Source organism: Seriola dumerili, unplaced genomic scaffold (assembly GCF_002260705.1).
Source record: "Seriola dumerili isolate Sdu_G_001 unplaced genomic scaffold, Sdu_1.0 BDQW01000341.1, whole genome shotgun sequence".
Classification (NCBI taxonomy): domain Eukaryota; kingdom Metazoa; phylum Chordata; class Actinopteri; order Carangiformes; family Carangidae; genus Seriola; species Seriola dumerili.
The window spans coordinates 500,745-519,992 of record NW_019174596.1 but is presented as its reverse complement, the minus strand read 5'-3'; the positions used below and the strand labels follow the sequence as shown (position 1 = coordinate 519,992).

Here is a 19,248-nt window from a genome sequence, read left to right as displayed (position 1 = left end):
TGGGTGAAACATGGCCGCCGTAGACCCAACGGAGTCTCCAAAACGACAGAAATCCCCTGCGGAGGAGGTGGAAACATCTGGGGAGAAGACCGAGGCGGTGGAGTCGGGATGCGGCTTAAATCAGAGAGACGAAACAACATGTAATAAAACCGCGGAGAGCCCCGACGATGAGCGGAGAGCCAATGTTGGTAACGACGGCTGTTATATTGCCAGCCATTCTGAGGTTAGTGTCGAGTCCGGTGCTGGAGCTGACAAAACGACATGTAATTCGCCGGAGGACCTAACGTTGGCTGAAAAAATGGCCGAGGCTGCTGGCAGCGAACAGCGGGCTTTCGACTGGTCCGAAACTGAAGATGACGATGAGGAGGCGAAATCACAGAGGAAGGAAAATGATAAGTGTGGTATGCTAACGTTGTTAATGTATTTTACTGTTAGCTTTAGCGTCCAGGCTAACCTGGGCTGTACCTCTCATTAAAGGTTCAGTACACCCTGTCAACTCTGCTAACATTATTTACCTTAACAAAACCAAGCTAACATCCTGCACTGTAGACTGTTATCTGTACTCAAAGTGGATAGCCGTGTTAGTTGCATGCAGTTTGTTTAGTTATCAACAGTTAGGTTGTTTGTTGTTTAAATAAGTTATTATTATGATGTGCTTTTTTCTCTTCCAGACATGGATAATGTTACAGAGAGTGCTGAAAAAGTGCAGCAGGGTGCACATGTTGATGATAACATTGTTGCTGATGCTACAGAGGTTCACAAAGAGGAAAACTCACATGACAATGATAAGAAGAGCACAGAGAAGGAACTGGAGGAGCTGGTGGGAGACGCGGACGGGATAGAGGATGTGGTTGAAGATGATGAGGAGGCAGACCGAGGGGGGGACGCTGATTCGGCAGCTAAGCCAAAAAAGTGCCGTTTGGTGTGCAAGGAGTGTGGGAAGAAGTTCAACCGCCGCGAGACGTTCAACCTGCACCGCCACTTTCATGCACACGAGGATGAGCTCATGCCCCTCACCTGTAAAGAATGCGGCCTTTCCTTTCAGCACCGCAGCAGCCTCATTAAACACAGAAATGAACATAAAGAGAAGGAGGAGCAACTTGTCACTCCAAAGAAAGAGGTGCATGGAATGGAGGAAGGTTGTTTTGAATGTGCAGAATGTAGGAGGATCTTTTCTACAGTGGATAAGCTGAGGGACCATAACTGCAGCAATACAGTCGAAAAGCCTTACCACTGCCCCCTGTGCCGCCAAGAGTTCCAGTTTAAGGTGTCTGTCACTAAGCACATGATGAGCCACTCCCAGGAGAGCATGTTTACATGCCAAGAGTGCAATCAAACTTTTCCAAACACCATGGCCCTGCGCTATCACCAGCGATGTCATACCGCCCTCAAGCCCTATGAATGCCCAGAGTGTGGCATGGTTTTCAAACACTACTCTGTCATGGAAGACCACCGTCGCAAACATACAGACAACACACGTTCTCACCTGTGCAACATCTGCGGCAAGACCTTCAAGTACAGTAGCCTCCTCCATCAGCATCAGTATCTTCACACAGGCCAGAAGCCCTTCCGCTGCCCTGAATGCGGCAAAAAATTTGCCTTCGCCCAGAACATGAAGGCACACTGCCGTCAGCATAGACTGCGTGAAACCAATTCCTCCAGTGAAAAGCCCTGCAAACAGGCATCTGTGCCTGTACCGGAGGCAGTTAGAGGGCTAGGGAAAGAGAATACACACCAGAGTGAGGACCCAAAACGCACATTCAAATGCCCTCTTTGTCCCCAGACTTATTGTGCACCAGCTAACTTGAGAGCCCACATGCTTATTCACGAGGCTGAGTATGAGACGCTGGAGAGAACACCCAGACCCCCAAGGGAGATTAACAAGTACTGTGAAAAAGGATACACCTGTCCACACTGCCCTTGCGTTTATCGTGATGAATCCAGTTTAAATGTACATTTGTTAAGTGTCCACAAGTCTGTAGCACAATATTTAGAAAAGGTGGCAACACCACCTAAAAAACAATTTAATCTGTTAAGCAGTGATAACATGCAGGCGAAATGGAGAAGCGATGGCATAAGTATTAAGTCATACAAGTGTTCTGAGTGTGGAAAAACCTTCCGCCATCGCTCAGTGTTAGAGCTGCATATGCGAATACATTCCAAGGACAAGCCTTACCAGTGCAAAGTGTGTGGCAAGGGCTTTAGATTCAGTAGCTACTTACAGCAACATCTCATCATACATACAGGCAAGAAGCCATACAAATGTCCCGACTGTGGGAAGGACTTTGCCTTCCTGCAGAACATGAAAACACATCAAAAGCTGCATCAGGAGAAACCATTCCGCTGCACCAGCTGCCGTAAAGGTTACAGCGATGAGACCCAACTGCAGCACCATATGCTATCACACAATGGTGACAAACCTCATAAGTGTGACCTGTGTGACAAGAGCTTTGGATTGGCCTATCTTCTCCGTGATCACATGAACACACACACAGGAGAGAGACCTCATCGCTGTGATGAGTGTCACAAAACCTTTTCCTGGTTTAGCAGCCTACTAGTACACCAGAAAATTCATGCTCGCAAACGCCAAGGTTTCAGCCAGTACAATTCTTTCCCAATTGGTGCTAGGATGAGAGGCAGGGGTAGCAGAGGGAGGAGAGGGGGGAGGCTCGTGTGGAGCTGGTCTAGACCATTGGGAGGCTCAGGGATGGTTAACTCTCAGCCATCTCCATTTCAAGTTTCTGCAATAAGAGAGGCTGAGTTGCATAGAAGGGCCGTGCAGCCACAGTCTTCCATGCTCTCATCTCGCATGGATTTACAAAGCAGGCATCAGAAGGAGCCGTGGATGTCAGAGCTACACCCTCAACCTGTGCAGTGGAAGGTGGACGGTGGAGAGGTAATGCCTGTCCCATCATCACAGCAGCAACACACAGCTCCACAGCAGGCACAGTTTGACAGTCTGCCACAACCAGGCCTACAGCAGCACCATCATAGAACTTCAGGCTGGGCAGATAGCCCCACATCTGCTCAGACTTTAGAGTCATCACACATCAAGGAGAATACAGCTTCTATTGTCAGCTCCCACTTGGTGTCAGTGCCAAAAAAATCCAGCCCATTGACAGGGAGTGAGATGGAGCACCACAGGCAGGCCAAGCCTGTAACTTGGAGTAATGCACCTACATCCACAGTGCTAGCTTCCTCAAGCTCTCTGCAACATGATTTCTCTGTCCCCTCTCCCTATATTGATGGGGCAGCTCTGTGGAGCGTCAGACCCGCTTCACTAGCAAATTCGCGGAGTTCTCCAAATAAGCTTGGTCAAGAGCTTCAGCTGCCAAGATGGCCAGGTGCCCCAGTGTCAACACAGAAGGAGCCATCCACACCACCTAAAAAAGAGGACAGTAGAGTGTGGGACATGAATAATCCTCAAGTAATACCGTCGACTGTTAGCCAGCCGGAGAAGCCGTGGAACGGCTGTGAGCCGCAGAAGCAGTGGGCTTCAGGCTTAGCAGGTGCATCCACCTCAGCTCAAATAGACCAAAGCAGTGCTATGCCAATTTCAACTCCTGTTTCTCTCGGGGTAGGTAACACCTTATGGGACATACAAACACCACCGGGAATTCCAAAGACTATAAACTCCCCTGAGAAATTAGTAAATAATCAAGATTTTCAGCTGCAGCAAAAGCAGGTGTCATCTGGCTGGGCCAATGTACAAAGTCAGACAGCGACACAGAAAGTTCCCATCTCCATTCAATACGAGCCTCATCGGTTTACCCAGGGGATGGGAACGCCAGTATGGGGCTTCCAAAGTAATCCCGTGGGTCCTCAAACGCTGCTCACTGGGCAACTCAAACCAGGGAATGGACAGGAGCTGCAGCAACAACCACTGGTAACGGGCACTCAAATAATTATAAATCAGCCTTCTCCTTTTTTCTCACCTCCACTTGCTCCGCTCCCTCCTCTTGCTTTGCCTGGCCCTCACCCTCTTCACTCTGTCGCAGTTGGTGCACTTCCAAGACCTCCACACCCAAATATTTTTTTCACACCACAGGCAGTCATGAGCGAGAGGCCACACATGCCACAGACCCTGCCCCTACCTCAGCTTGCCCCACGGACAGAACCTCACAAACTCGGACCCCGTTTGCCTTTTGCCCCAGAACGACTTCTCCAGTGCATGATATGCGGGTGCTCTCTTCCTCGAGAGCTTGATCTACAAATGCATTACTTGCAACATGCACAAGGAGAGATTTGACATTTCTACACTAGCAACGAGACCTAGTTATGTTTATATATATATATATATATATATATATATATATATAGTATATAATTTTTATTCAATGGAACCTCATTTGTTTGACCCTCAGTAGTGCAGTTTGACCAGTTGAGTGGATGGGCATTAGAAACAAAAAGCTAAAAGTGGAACTTGATTTAGTCTGCACACTTGATGCACGTTTTATTTAAAGTCAGAGTGTTGCTTGAAATTAAGGGGTGTATACACATACCATTGAATTAGTTTCACTCTTTTTGAAATGCATTATCAGTTATCCAAATACTTATCTGGTTTAAATAACTTCTGATGGTTGCAGATAAATGAGGTTCTGTGGTCTACATTTCATTTATTGCCAATGACATTTAGATTTAGATAATATTAGTACTTTTATAGCTCTGATCATATGTCCTGAACCATTTGAACTGTGTTTCTTCATGTACAGTATAATGTGTGCCTTTTATGAGTACAGTCTGCATGTCTGCTGTCTTGGTATTCTAGGCCTAGTTTGTGCTTAAGGTAGACTCAACAATGTGACCTCACTCCCAAAACAGAGCAACTCTTTCTAAGATACTGTAAAGAAATGTAAGTTTTTGCTTTTGGGGCGGGGAGGGGAGTTTGGGGGAGCGGTTGTAGTGCTCACAGATTACTGTCAGAATATACAATGAAAAGCTGACAACACACAGTTACAATCCTGGAAGGAAGCACTTGTATTCACAGGGCCACGGGCTGGGTCCCAATGTGTCATAAGAAAGGTTCTCATCGTGATAATTTGGTCAGAGCAAAAGTATTTGAAAACAAAATGTGACGGTTACACTTAAGGTCATTTTCACAGTAAGTATTTTCTGTAAATGTAACTTTTGGGTGATTATTGGGAAGAAGGAGAAAGTAGCGTCATTACACAATTATTTCTGACACTGTTATCAAATAGTGAATTTTGTAATAAATTCAATTTGGATTAAGTGATGTTTGTCATTAATATTTTTTACAATGACAAGACAAACATGAAACTGATGATCTAAAATGTATGTTTTGCTCTAACTGATCCAGTCAAATTCAGCTTATTTTTCACAATGTGTCATGACTGATGCACGTTATAATTAGATTCCAAACTTATTCTGCTTGCCGGTGCTGAGCACCTACTGTAAACTGATGAGTGCCATGTAATGTGTATCTCTTACCAGAATTACCATTTCAGATTAGAATGTACCCACATTTATAAAAATGAAGTCCATTTTGAGTGCAATTCAATGTATTATTTGTGAATAATGAATGATTTCATTCCAGAACTGTAGACTTAGATGAATACAGAATCCCATCTCCTCTCTTATGAAAATGGGCATTTGAGAAACTTTGGTCACAAGTGACTGAAAATCTTCATTACTACTGTAAAATTAACACAAGGTCCATTTGTTTAAAAAAAATACAAAAAAACAGTTCCTGTGTGTTTTAAGAATCAGCGTCTTAACATATAAAAACATATGCCCTTCTACCTCTATCCACTGTTTTAGCATGGAAAGAAATAGAAATTTCCCATGATGTCTACATATTGGATTAAATAAAACTTGCCTTTGATTACAATGTTGTGTTGCGCAGTACTTGTTAAGTTCTATAGTATTTGTTAAACCTAATTCATGGCTAACCTTCAACATTTCAACATAAGCAATTTTTGTGAAAAAAAAACTAGGTTAAATGTTTTGGAAAGTTTTCATATCCTGCAGGATTATCTACTTTCACGTTTGGTTTGGGAAGAGAATGAATTTATTAAATTAACAGTACCAGAAGGTACTCCTGCAAGTGTGAAATCCTACTTTTGAATTTGGTTGTGGAAAATGATGTATGAAAGTTAATTATGGAAGGCAAGTATGCATCAAGAATATTTAAGTGACTGTGATTAAAATTGAAGCACCTCTACGAAGTTTTTCCTGATAGGATCAATATAATTTGCTGTCATGAGCAGTATTATACTAGTGGTAAACAGTGGTGGGGGAAGTATTCAGATCTACTACTGTGAAAATAAAACGGTAGCCTACTGAAAAGTAAAAGTTCTGCATTCAAGACTTTACTTTATTAAAAGTACTTAAGTATTATTTGAAAAATTCGAGTCAAGTGTCACAACCAAAAGTATTCAATGCAGAAAATAGCCCAACTAAGTTGTTATTTCTGATGTATATATGTACTATGTTTTATAATAGTATACGTTTTAACCCAAACCTGAAAAGAGAAGCTGTCAAATAGTAAAAAGTACAATATCCCCTTCTTTTTAATCGTGTATAATCCTTAGAGAAGAAAACAATTTATATGCAGAGTGAATCGCTGCAGGCCCATCCTCCTCCTCCGGAGGAGGAATCAAAACAGAAGAAGAAGAATCCACTTCCGCCGACAGATGCTCAGGCACACAGTGCAGGTGTGTGTGCTACAAAGCTAGCCGTGCTGTTCATCATCATTCACATTGGTAAAAACAGTACAGTACAGTAAAGATGCTGCCCTGTTTTGTGTTAACGAACTAGACTATCATTTACATCGTTTTCACTCATTTCAGACAGGCTTTGTGCCGATAAGGAAAACTTGAGTAACCGTGGCGCTGTTAAGCTAACGAGGACAAGCTAGAGAAAGCTAGCACCACCAAACGGCCACGCCAAGATGGACGGAGCTGCTGCCGCGGCGATCACAGAGGATGGAGCCGCAAACAAACCCTTCGACGGACACAGAGCATCAGAAAACAACGTCGGTCCATCGGCTGAGGACATAGCAAGTGACAGTAAGTATCCACCAGCCGTCACTTAAACGTTAACGTTGTTAGCACCGGCATGTTCAGGCGTAGTGACCTCCTACACAAACCTCAGTACAGGAACATGAAAATATGTTACTTGTCGAAAAAAACATTCTTCTACGGCAAATTGAGCATAAATTGCATTAACTTGCATGGCTTCGTACCCACGTCATTTTGGCTGTTTTGACTCTTTCCTGTTTACTAATGCTCCGTTTATCTATCAAACGCTACAACAGACGATGCGGATCTCAACCTTTTTTGCAGATGGATAACAATGTGTTGGCAGTATATATGTTGGATTTTTATCAAGTATGTTTTCATTCAAATATGAAATCTGGCTGTTGCTACAGGAACTTGTTCACAATAAGAAATGCATTACAAGCGGTATGTTGAACAGTGTCTATTATCTGACCAGGCCAAGCTGGGGAAACCATACAGATGAAATGCTGACTTGCAATTTGTATTTTATGAGCCACAAACAATTTAAGAAATTGAATTTGTCAATTTGTTGACATTTGAAATCTAATGAGTTAAAGCACAGTGTACAGTATTGTTTTCCACTGTGCTTAAAGTAATGCTCATCATACAGCTTACATTTAGTAACCATCACAGTGGCAGAGCTTATGCTTTGGGTATATGTATGTAGGCCTTAAGTTCAGTCAATGGAATCATTTGACTCCCTTATCTTATGCTTTCCCATTGTATTTGCTTTGTCAGTGTTAACCATCAAGCAACAGCCAAAGAGGCCTCACCTTGAATATCAGATCTTTGTGCGTTTTCATTTTTTTGTTAAGCCTCATTAACAGTATTCCTAATGCAGACCAAGATTCAGACTAACGGAGACAAACTACTGATAATGCTTATACTGTATTCAGGCACCTGTTGAGTGTGCAAAATAGTATTTTCTCAATTTATATCACATTATTGAATGATAATAGATGGTTCGTGGTTTAAAATGAATACCTGTTAATCATGTGTGACTAATAGATATTTCTAACAAGGATATAATAAGTAATCGTAACTTAGGGTTTAAGTGTGTTCTTTGTAAGACCTTGACAAGGTCAAATAACTGTTTGCAGGCCAACATAACCAAACTAAATACCTTCAAATGATATTTTGCCAGAGCAGAGGTCCTAAACACTAGAGTTTCGATTTGTCATAGTGCTTTCAAATGAGGTTGTGTTAGCCTTAATTTATATGGACTCTCTATGTAAATCATGTACGTGGACAACCACACACATTGGATTTTAGAACTTCAGTGAAATTGTCAAGAACACCAGCATTCTTAGCAATGATGGAGCTAGTGGGAGGGATTCACGTCTGGTTTCCTTGGCACAGCAGTGCAAAGAAACAAAAAAGCATTTACTGTTTCTGAAAAGACAATAACAAATGAGTTTTTGTGCCTATTTTTATAGTCAGGCTACAGACAACAAATTTCTTACTACTTTAACTGTTTGCACCCCAGGCGTATTATGTATTTAACTATGTGTATCAAAAGCATCAGTATATCTCAAATGTTGTCATTTCCTCTTCTACGTACCAGTGTGACTAGACTAAATTCAGCCTCTCTAGAGGTGCAGGTCATCACAGTGCCCCTCTGTCAATAAGAAAAACTTTGATGGACATAAAATGGCTGTTTATACTAGATGTTTCATCTATCAAAAGCACTTTACAGCTCAGTTCAACTTAAGCTTTGATAGACAAAAGTACTCTTAATAATTTTCTTATCCACCTATGTGGATAATCCAACCTCTTGTTGTAAGGACAAGACTGTAAGTAATTCGATACCCCACCCAGGTTTGCGTGAAAGTGGTACTTACAATGTGGTGCTTTGGTAACATTTGCCTATTTGAAATTGCATCACTTTCTGCAACAGTTCTATTAAATAACTAAAAGGTCACTTAGCTTGAGCAATGTATTTATCAGCCCCTCTGTAATAACACTGAGTATATTTTTATAATCAAATTTTGATCATTTCATTTGGAAAGTCCTCTTTTGTCTGATTATACTGTAAACTCAAACCACCTTTAAAATAAAGACCTTATTTGCACGTGTTTTTGTGATTTTTTTTTTTTTTTTTTTCTTTCTTTCTTTCTTTCTCTGGAAACAGGAGTGGCACTGACCTCCTATTTTCCCCTTTCTATTTCTAGGGGTTGGGGTTTTCTGCTGTCAGGATTGTGGAGAAGCCTTCAGAGAGGAGGCAGCCTACTTGGAGCATCGCCATCAGCACTTGCAAGAAAATGTGCATTTAGGTGACCAGTTGGATGGCTTACATGATGCAGAAAAGGACAGTGAAACAGCTCATTTTTGTACTTCATGTTCACTCTCATTTGTTGAAATGAATGAATTCCTTTTGCACATGGAGACGAACCACGGTCAAACCTCCCAAAAGGAGTCTGGTATTCAGATGAATTCTGGAATAACAAGACAACACACTTATGAATGTCAAGACTGTGGGAAATGTTACGGTGTGATCGGACACTTTCTCAACCATCAGCGCTCACACAGACAAGCCTCCAAATCAGTTTTTCATGACCTGGAACATTTGAAAAAGAAGTCATTTCAGTGCGAGTCCTGTGGGCGAAATTATTCTCGCGCTTCAGCTCTTGATGCACACCGTCGATGTCATGAGGAAAAGTTAGTCAAGTCACGAAACAGGAGTTCAGGAGATTCATTTCACACTGAAGAGCCAGTAGTTGAAGCCAAGCCCCCTGAAACTCAGGCAGACGATACTTCTGAAAAACTTTTTAAGTGTTCATGTGGTAAAGCCTTTTCTGCTTTGTTGCGCCTGAAAACACATCAGCGATTTAGCCGCAACAGTCAGTGCTCTCCAGAAGAAATGAAAGAAAAACCAAAGAAAAACTGCAGCGAGTTTTACTGTAGTGAGTGTAAAAAGTCTTTCAATGGCCATATAGCCCTCTTCAACCATCAGCGATGGCATGCTAATCACTCAGATGACTCTGCGAAAAGGTTCCCATGTGAGGAATGTGGAAAAGTATTTATGACACTCACATTCTACTACAGGCATCAGCGCATGGCACACAGCGACGAGACCCCAGCAAAGTCATTTCTTCATCAAGTCTGCCAGTTACAGAAGAAGTCATTTGAATGTAAGGATTGTGGGCTAAAGTTTTCCAGGGCTTCAGCACTTCACTCCCATCAGCTTCATCACACAGATGTTTTCAGAGAAACAGAGAAGGAGGCCCAGATGCCCACCTCTCTGCTACCTCAACAAAAAAGTTTGGAAAGTGAAAGAAAGGAGACTGAGCACTTGGAGGAAAAAATGGAATCAGAGAAGGTGTTTCCTACCAGTATTACTGAAGAAGACTCACAAGTTAATGAGACTGATGAAGACATGGAGAGTTATGAACCTGGGGACTTTAATGTTCAGGTGATCAGTGCAAGTGAATCTGAGGATGAGCCGGTCCAAGACCTGAATCCTGATCTTGAGCTACTGTGTGAATCAGATCAGGAAATAAGAGACGATGGTGACACTGAAGTTTCCCCCAGTAGTCTTTTTTCCAAGCCAGAGATGGACTTGAAAATTGTACAAATTGACTTTGAGCAGGTTGACGAGCAGTGTGCACAGATAGCGAGGGAGTCCGAGAATGAAACGACAGGAGAAAGATTTGATTGTCCAGAGTGCTACCGTTGGTTTTCTAGTGCTTCATCACTGCGTGTTCACAGAATGTGGCATGGCGTTCATAAGAGAAGACAACAGACCCAAGGTCAGTCAGTGGCAGTTTACACATGTGACACATGTGGCCATGAAGCCAGTAGCTATGCAGCACACTGCAGTCACATACAGCAACACAACACTCAAAACACAAGCAATGATGCACTGTACCAGACAGAGGGATCAGAGAAGAAAAACTTGACTTGCAGTGAGTGTGGTAAATGCTTCTCACGTTTGTCTGCTTTAGTCTCTCATCAGTTACACCATCCCAAAAGAAAACAATTCCAATGCCCAGATTGCATGATGTCGTATTTGCATGCAGCTAGTTTGTTTAACCATATGAAAAACTGCTCTGCACAAAAGAAAGAGAATATTTCAGTCACTAAGAAAGAATACAATCCAAAGAAAACCCTTCTAGGCCCAAAGATTTATCATTGCGAACAGTGTGGGAAGGGTTTTTGGTCTTTAGGAGCTTACTCCCACCACAAGCAAAATCAGACAGAGTGTGCAGACTTAAGGCTAAGAAAAGGTGTTGCAGGATCTTTGCATTCTGTTAATGGACACCCACGCTCCAGTATTAAGGTTGCATGTCCAGTGTGTGGTAGGAAGTTTCGTCACAAAGGCATTATGGCATTGCACATGCGAAAACATGAAAATGGAAATCATAAATGTGAACTCTGCAATAGGTCGTTCCGTCTTTTTTCCAGCCTTCTCAGACACCAGGTTGTGCATAATGACCAGCTACTCCCACCACCCATTAAGTCTTTTCAGCATCAGGTAGAGCAGTTGAAAAAAAACACATACAGCTGCCCTGACTGTGGGAAGCTGTTTTCACGGGCCAAAGCACTTCAGTTTCATATGAAAAGCCATGGGTATGAGACTGGGCATTCACCGTCATCACCCAGATCTACTGTCACGCTGGAAGATCTCCAGTGCGCAACGTGCCTCGCACATTTCAACAACAAAGCCTCGTTGCGGGCTCATCAAAAACTTTGCATGAAAAGAGACAGTCAGGCAGTTGATTGTAAGACAGAACCCGCAGAAAATAATGATACTCTAACATTGCACCAGGATAGTATGGATGTTGGCAAACAAGAAAGCTCTGAGCACTTAACACTTAAAACTGAAGTAATTAATGAAATGGACAGTGGGGAGCTAAAGACAGAAGATCAAACTGGTGCAACGGATTTGAAATACAAATGCAAAAAGTGTGACAGAAGCTTTTCAGTCGTTGGAGCTTTGAATTTTCATAAAAGAGTTCATTCTGAGGGTTATAAATCTGTAACAAAAGCAAAATTGGCCATGTCAGTAATGCTTAAAAAACCTAAACAGGAAGAGCCAAGTAAAGGACTGTTTCACTGCTCAGAATGTGGGAGGCGATTCATGTCCAACTCAGCGCTCGGGTCCCACAAACGATGGCACAAAGAAAAGAAATTTTCACGGTCCTCGCTCAAAGATGACGACTTGAAATCTGTTAGCCACAAGACAGAGGACGGACCTTTTCAGTGCAACACATGTGGCAAACAATTTTTTAACCATTGTGTTCTCCAGCGCCACCAGATGTTTAATCGACAGTGTCAAACCAAAACTGAGCCAGAGCCTGAATCAAGCAAAAGTGTGGAGAGGAACAGCACACTCGCTGAAAATTCAGAGTTTTCATGTCCTGAATGTAACGAGACCTTTGTGCAAGGTTCGCTTCTAGCTGCCCATCATGAAAATGAGCACAGTAAAATTTTGGAGGCTGCAGATCATCAAGCAGATGAGCTTGTCTCAGTAGACCAGGTCCCAGAACAAGTTGATGTCGGTCTCAATGGAAGTGGATCCAGGCCATCGACACTGAAGGGAAAAGCTCACCAGTGTCCCCTCTGCTCTATGACCTTTGCTAAAGCAAGAGGTCTGCGTGCCCACAAATGGCAGGCGCACTCCAGCACCACAAAAGGCAAAAATAAGGTTCCTTTGAGTACCAAAAAGGAGTCCATTCCCATGAGAAGTGAAGTCAGAAATACAGAGGATTCATCAGCTGTAGACAACACTACAGTGATGAGCAGTTATCTTGTTGCAAAGAAAAATAGCCCTGTTGACAGAGGAAGGAAGAAAATCCGATCTGCCCCCCCACCTGTGAAATCTGTCTCATGCCTTGACTGCGGGAAACAGTGCAGTTCTGCAGGCGCACTCCTTGACCATAAAAAAGTGTGCCTGGAGGTAGAGCAGGAGGCCAAACAGGAGATCCAGACTCCTGAAGCCGCAGCTGAGGTTTCCCCACCACTCAGCCGTCTGTCGGAGCATACCGCCAAATGCCTCTTCAAGTGTGATAAGTGTGGGAAAGCGTTCCAAACTGAGGAACAATTGTCCACCCATAAGACCAAGGCAAAGAGCCGGCCTTATTGTTGTGCTCTGTGCTGCCACGGCTTTTGGACTGAGAATCAGCTGCAGCAACACCTTGCCTGGCACGATGAAGTCCGTTGTCGTCTCCCAAATGAGGTTCGCTATAGGCTCAGTGCTGCTATGACCTCAAAGCCTCTAAAATCCAACATCCCTTCTGCTGACAATAGGGGAAAGTCCTTTCAATCTTCTACACCGAACGGAGCTACGCTTAACCCAGACAGCCAGTCACAAAGTAGCCATAAGTGCCAACATTGTGGCAAAGCCTTTCTTTCACCTACTGCATTACAAAAGCACGAATCCCAGCACTGTAACAATGACTCGTATCATTGCTCCATTTGCCCCAGGACCTTCAGTGAAATACAGGACCTTATCGATCATCACCAGGAATGTATAGGTGATTACAAAGGGCAGAGTGATGCTCCCGCTGCTATCTCGCCAGGAGATGCCAATGGCCTTACTTGCCTTGAATGTGGAACTACTTTTTGTCAAGAAACTGATTTGCACCAGCACTATATTGAACATGCCCATGGAGTGTTTTAGACTAAACAAACTGAAAAGAGTTGAATTGAAGACACTGTAGATTGTGGATTTTTGTTTTTCTTTTAGAGATTGCCAAATGTGTTAAGCTAGAAAATTCTTTATTAGACCTTTTGTTTAGGCTAAGTAGATACATGTTTTCCCTAATTCTGCCTATATTATTTGAGATTTTTTATATTTAAAAAAGCAGTTCCTTAGGTAATTTCCTGTTCTCAGGCTTTCCTATACACTGGACTAGTATATGTACAAATGTTAAAGAATAATCCCTTTCATGAACTTGCGTTGAGATGTCACAAATGTGTAGTTCTGAGCCACCGGTTGATTTGACTGTTTTTGAAAAGACCTGTCATGAATGTCAGTTGAACCTTGTTAATCGCTTTGGTGATCACTGGCTGAAGTGTTGAAGTTCATAACCAGATATATCAGAAAAACAAACAAACAAAAAAAAAGATTTGCATGTATGTGTCCGTCCTCTTCCATTTAAAATTCCCAGAACAATTAAAAGTGCTGTTGACGCACTGATTATTGCAAAGTTTATGAAGAAAATGAAACAATTCTGCACAACAAATATATACTAATTTTGCTGCTGTCATTTTAAATGCCTGAGGTTTGCCTGAATGAGGTACTATTTGCATATTTCAGAGAAAGATAAAGATATAAGAAATTCAGTAATGTGCACTGTGTATGTGAATCTGTAAAAGATGTCCTTATGTTGAACATTACAGCCAGTTACTACCATAAAACAAATTTCACAGTGAAGTAATTGTACATTACGTACAATATAGTTTGCATTAATTGATTCATAAGCTCCCATGTTCTTTCCTTTTCAGTGTTAGATTTCCATGTTGTGGAAAGATTATTCATTGCTTAGACTAAAATAGTGCTTATTTTCATGTAGCATAGTTGTTAGTTTACTGTACCACTTATGTAGTGGGAAAATAATTTCTATTGTACAAAAGACATTACTTTGCGATATTAATTTATGAAAAGCTTTTTTTCCCTAAATGACCAACATACCCTTTGACTACTTGTTTAACTTGCTGTTTCTGGATCAAAGAAGAAAATGTTCACTAAAAAGTTAAAATAAATTGATCAGTTTTCTTGTGAGTTAATGGATTGTGTGATTAATTTAGCCTCAGTTTACTCGTTCTGCATGTCTGTGGAATCATCAGTTTGGTTTGTTAATATTTTTATTCACCTATTGGCACTCGTCCTCTGAGTGATTAGACTTAGGTGTTTATTGATAATGCTGTGTGTTGTGTACTGGGTCTTTTTTGAGGATATGCTCAATGCAGCAAAGTTACATAACTTAAAAACAAGTTACATAACTTAAAAACAAGTTTGTTTTGTTCATTTATCACTACAAAATATCAGAAGTCCTCATGTGGAAATTATTCAGTCTGACTCATACACAGCATATAATAAATATGGAGCCTGAAGTGTGCCACCAGAATAGTTGCAAAAAATGATTATTAAACATTTATAATTTTAAATGTAAAATTAATTAACTGGAATTTAAAATGGACTTGTAAAATTAATTTTAAAACCACTTTTAAATTGACCTTGTTGAAATTTTATTTGCTAATTTGTTTGTGTTTGTTTGTTTGTGAAAATTGCGAAATCTCGGGAGCTGCTTTTTCATTTTTATGGCAGTAAAATAAATAAGAAAATATCCTTTGATGTTAGACTGTAAATTAGACATTGCTTTGGTATCCAGGTGTCACTCACCATTTTATGAAATTTTATAGATGAAATGTTAATCAAATCGTTGAGAAAACAATGGATTATTGATAAAGATAAGTTGCAGCCTTATCCTGTTTTGACATTTACTGTTTCCATATTGTGATTGTGTTCATTTCTGATCCAACCTACAGGGCAGTAGTAGTACCCTAATTATTTTAGTTTCATTCCAGGCTCCATATTTAGGTCACAGATAATCTGCTCTGCAGACATGGTCAGCAATGCCTGATGAAATGCAGTGCTCTGATATTGAAATTGGATTTATGAGGAGTGTTAAGATGTTTTGATCAACTGTGACGAAGAGAAGAGCCACGACTCAGGCTTGTAAGTTTTGTTTTACCTGCTGCAATTAAACATTGGTAACTTTCAGCTACCAACAGCTGGAACATCACAGAATAATTATTAGTCCCATATGATTGACAAAATCAGATGATATTTTAGCTTCTTTTATAAACTCGTGAAGTTCAAAATGTGATACATAAACTGAAGACTTCTTCTTAAGTATCTAAATTAGTATTTGTTCTTTTCTTCTTTTGTAGTCAAAGAATGCAGCATTGTGTGTAAGGATTGTGGACTGAAGTTTACACACTGGCAAGTCTTCAAGACTCACCTGCACCAGCATGCCATGGAAGATGAGGAGGAGGAGGAAGATGCTCAAACAGGAGACAACAGAAATCCTGCAGCAGAGCTGCTCCCTGGCGGAGAACACAGGGATGAAGGCCTGGGCTGTGCTGCCAATGGGTGTGACACAAGCAGTTCATCGCAAACAAAACCCTCAGATTTAATACAAAGTGCCTCATTGAAGAAGAATCAACAAAAAGTTTACGCTTGCTTGGTCTGTGGGAAGGTTTATACATACCTGGTTTCTTTCCAAAAACACCAACAGCAGCATGAAAACCGCTCCTCTACAACAGACAATCAGACTGCACAGAATTTGCATAAATATGAGTGTTCAGACTGTGGGATGTCCTTCAGCAGGCGAACACGGCTATTTGGTCACATGAGAGTTCACAGGTCACGCAGACAACAGAGATCGAAACCTCCTAGATGTGATCAGTGCAACAAAGACTTCTCGTCTATGAAGTCATGGATGAGTCATATTGATATCCACAAAGAGAAACCGTTCTGGTGTTTAAGTTGTGCCAAAGGCTTCAGAGATGAAGTGTCACTGGATAAACACCTTCAGAGTCACAGTCTGAGGCAACACAAGTGCAACATTTGCCACAAGAGATTCCAAATGTCTGCCCAGCTTATGAATCACTACAACACCCACACCGGAGCAAAGCCTTATCAGTGTCCATTCTGTGGCAAGACCTTTTCCCATGCTGGAAATCTGATTACACACAAAAAGAAGCATCTTAGAGTTTATGTTGGGTCCAGTGGGATGCTTCTGGGCAGCAGGAATTCTGGGATTTTCACAAAGAAGCGAGTCATTAAAAAGAAGCTACCTGTTCTCGCCAGCATCCAAGAGGAGCCAGAGATGGATACAAACATGGAGGAGCTGCAGGGAAAGGATGAAAGTGGAGTGAGAAGTGAAACTCAAAAGGAGTATGCTGAGTTTGGGGATCACGCCAACTCCGAAGAGTCTGATTGCGGCGAGCCTGTACATTACTTGGCTGGTACGGCTGGATCTGATCCACCTGAAGAGTCAAAATCAGAAACGGTGCAACCACAAGCAGGACAGGACCTGGACGAGAGTAAGTCGCAGGAAACAAATATGTACAGAGAGCATAAATACTGGGAATGGGAGTGTTTTGAATGTGATATGGGTTTTGATGATGTGGCACACCTGCATTTGCATTATATAAAACATGCCACTGGGGAGCTGCCTTTTCCACAGTATGATATTGAGGGATGAAGGCTCACAGAGAAATTTATTTTCTCATACTGATGCCAATAATACCAATAATTTTGATACATTTGGGGAAGTTAATAGTTTTTATCACTTTTTTTTTTTTTTTACTTTTCTATGTCAAAGATTAATGGTTTGGGCAAAGAAACAAAGAGTTAACAACTTACTGTGGAACTATGTCTAGTATGTTTTGAATTCACTGTGTTAAACAAAGTCAAGGACAAATATCCTTAGTCTGTTGTAGATACTTGTGAGATTGATCTTGAGTATCTACAGCAGACTAAGCCTCAACAGTCTGATGCTACAAGATTTTACTGCATGTGTTTAATGTATAGGTGTCATATGTAAACTGAGATTAAAACTACATGTTGCAAAATGTTGTTATGAACCAAAAGTGAAAAAGTGAGATCATGAAAAACTAGAAAGTAAATCTATACCTCATTCTACTTTTAATAAAATACAATACATTCTAAATGTTTCTAGGGTTTGTTTTCATGTGCAGGGGTAAAATAATGTATTTTAGACTGTTACACACAATACAGTGTATACAACAACAAACCATCATACTATAGGGAAGTATTTGGGAGACATATGATGCTGTGGCTGGAATAATTTTGTGCTAATAGTCTGAATTCAATTTGTTCTTGGACGCTGCATTCTTCCAGCACATTTTACCAACATCACTTTTGCTTTTACCATTGTAATGGAGGGGATACAGCATAAATATCAAAAAAACAATAGCCTACAGATGTAAGGATCAGCAATACAGTAGCTCATTAAATATGTTAATATATACTAATTATTGAGACGTGATTTTGGAGCACGCTGTGCTCACAGGCTTTTTTATGATTAGTCTATGGAAGTTTCTAAGCACTTGGGATTTTACAGTTGGTGCATCCCTGTGAAAAGGATCCTACACATGCTGCAATAGCACCAGCATCTGGCTATTACTCTTTACTTTTGCCAGAACATAACCGGATTTTCACTAGGTTTCTCTATAAGGATGTGATATCATTTTATCTGTAATACTTTTAATTATGTGACACAAATGACCTATGAGACATTCAGCCTTATAAGGCTACCTTGTTCTCCATTTTTCAGTTCTTCATGAAGATTTCAGTTGACATGGCTGAGACTCAGATGAAGAGCTTATGTGGGTGATGGAATAAAAACAAAATCCCACATATGCACCTCTTACCAGAGCTATTTTAAGTCTTTTAAATAAAGTCAGTCCAAGTATCAAGTCTACAGCTCTGTAGACTCCACTGTATTCCTTACTGATATCTCAAAACAACTTGTTACATATAACAGTTTTATCATATAAAATTACTTGAATATGATGAAATAACAAGAGTTTCTCAGAGTTTAGGGATAGAGGGTCTTGTGAGCTAAAATACAATTTTGAGGTACTTTACTTGAGTATTTCTAATTTCTGCTACTTTATACTCGTACCCCATTACATTTATACAATTATATGATAGTTGGAGTTATTAGTTACTTTTCAGTTACTTTTCAGAGGAAGATTTAACCTAAAACAAAATGTGATAAGCTTGTACAATGCAACACACTTAAAAATTAAACCAAGATACATGTATTTGGGGTGCTATGACAACCCTCTATGAGAGCCATTTCCTCTCTAAACTTCTTAGATGGTGTAATTTAGATAACTGTTTGAGGCCCAGAAAGTAAAAATTATCCAATATTTCACAAATAACAGCAAAAAATTACTATAAATGTTTGTAGCAGAACTTTTTCGTCTTTCTTGCCTCATTAATCATCTGATAACACTTCAGATTTGTTTTGTGACGCTTTGGGGCAAAGCTCTTAATTGGAAACCACCGGACAAGAACCTGCCAGTACCCCATATCAAGTGATTATATCTAGCTCCACCTTGATCAGCTACAATGGTAAATGGTCTTTATAGAATCATGTATAGTAATGGTGGACATTTTTCTTTTGTTTTTCATACTTCAAATACATTTTGCTAGTCACATTTATGGAATTTAAATGCAGAATTT

The 19,248-nt window shown here is 40.9% G+C and overlaps 2 protein-coding genes across 5 annotated transcripts; both read left to right on the top strand.

Annotated features, from left to right (window-relative positions):
- Positions 1 to 10: 10 nt before the first annotated feature.
- On the top strand, positions 11 to 4,264 carry LOC111232907. The gene is made up of 3 exons (XM_022760602.1): positions 11 to 401; positions 672 to 3,886; positions 4,049 to 4,264. Exons 1-3 carry the CDS (start codon positions 11 to 13, stop codon positions 4,247 to 4,249), a joined length of 3,807 nt encoding a protein of 1,268 aa, XP_022616323.1. The 3' UTR covers positions 4,250 to 4,264.
- Positions 4,265 to 6,656: 2,392 nt separating this feature from the next.
- LOC111232899 (zinc finger protein 660-like) lies at positions 6,657 to 17,681 on the top strand. 4 transcript variants are annotated; one of them, XM_022760592.1, is made up of 4 exons: positions 6,657 to 6,722; positions 6,810 to 7,028; positions 9,191 to 9,292; positions 15,918 to 17,681. In XM_022760592.1, exons 2-4 carry the CDS (start codon positions 6,911 to 6,913, stop codon positions 17,234 to 17,236), a joined length of 1,539 nt encoding a protein of 512 aa, XP_022616313.1. In that variant the 5' UTR covers positions 6,657 to 6,722; positions 6,810 to 6,910; the 3' UTR covers positions 17,237 to 17,681. The 4 variants fall into 4 exon arrangements, with proteins under 4 accessions (XP_022616313.1, XP_022616312.1, XP_022616314.1 ...); XM_022760591.1 differs by having other exon boundaries at positions 6,675 to 7,028; XM_022760593.1 differs by lacking the exon at positions 9,191 to 9,292 and having other exon boundaries at positions 6,675 to 7,028.
- Positions 17,682 to 19,248: the final 1,567 nt, after the last annotated feature.

Excerpts from the sequence above, each read along its gene's own strand:
- LOC111232907 (XM_022760602.1), top strand. The coding sequence starts at position 11 with ATGGCCGCCGTAGACCCAACGGAGTCTCCAAAACGACAGAAATCCCCT. Across the intron at positions 402-671 it reads GAAGGAAAATGATAAGTGTG|ACATGGATAATGTTACAGAG; the intron begins GTATGCTAACGT and ends TTTCTCTTCCAG. Across the intron at positions 3,887-4,048 it reads AGCTGCAGCAACAACCACTG|GCAGTCATGAGCGAGAGGCC; the intron begins GTAACGGGCACT and ends TTCACACCACAG.
- LOC111232899 (XM_022760592.1), top strand. The coding sequence starts at position 6,911 with ATGGACGGAGCTGCTGCCGCGGCGATCACAGAGGATGGAGCCGCAAAC. Across the intron at positions 7,029-9,190 it reads TGAGGACATAGCAAGTGACA|GGGTTGGGGTTTTCTGCTGT; the intron begins GTAAGTATCCAC and ends TTCTATTTCTAG. Across the intron at positions 9,293-15,917 it reads GCAAGAAAATGTGCATTTAG|TCAAAGAATGCAGCATTGTG; the intron begins GTGACCAGTTGG and ends CTTCTTTTGTAG.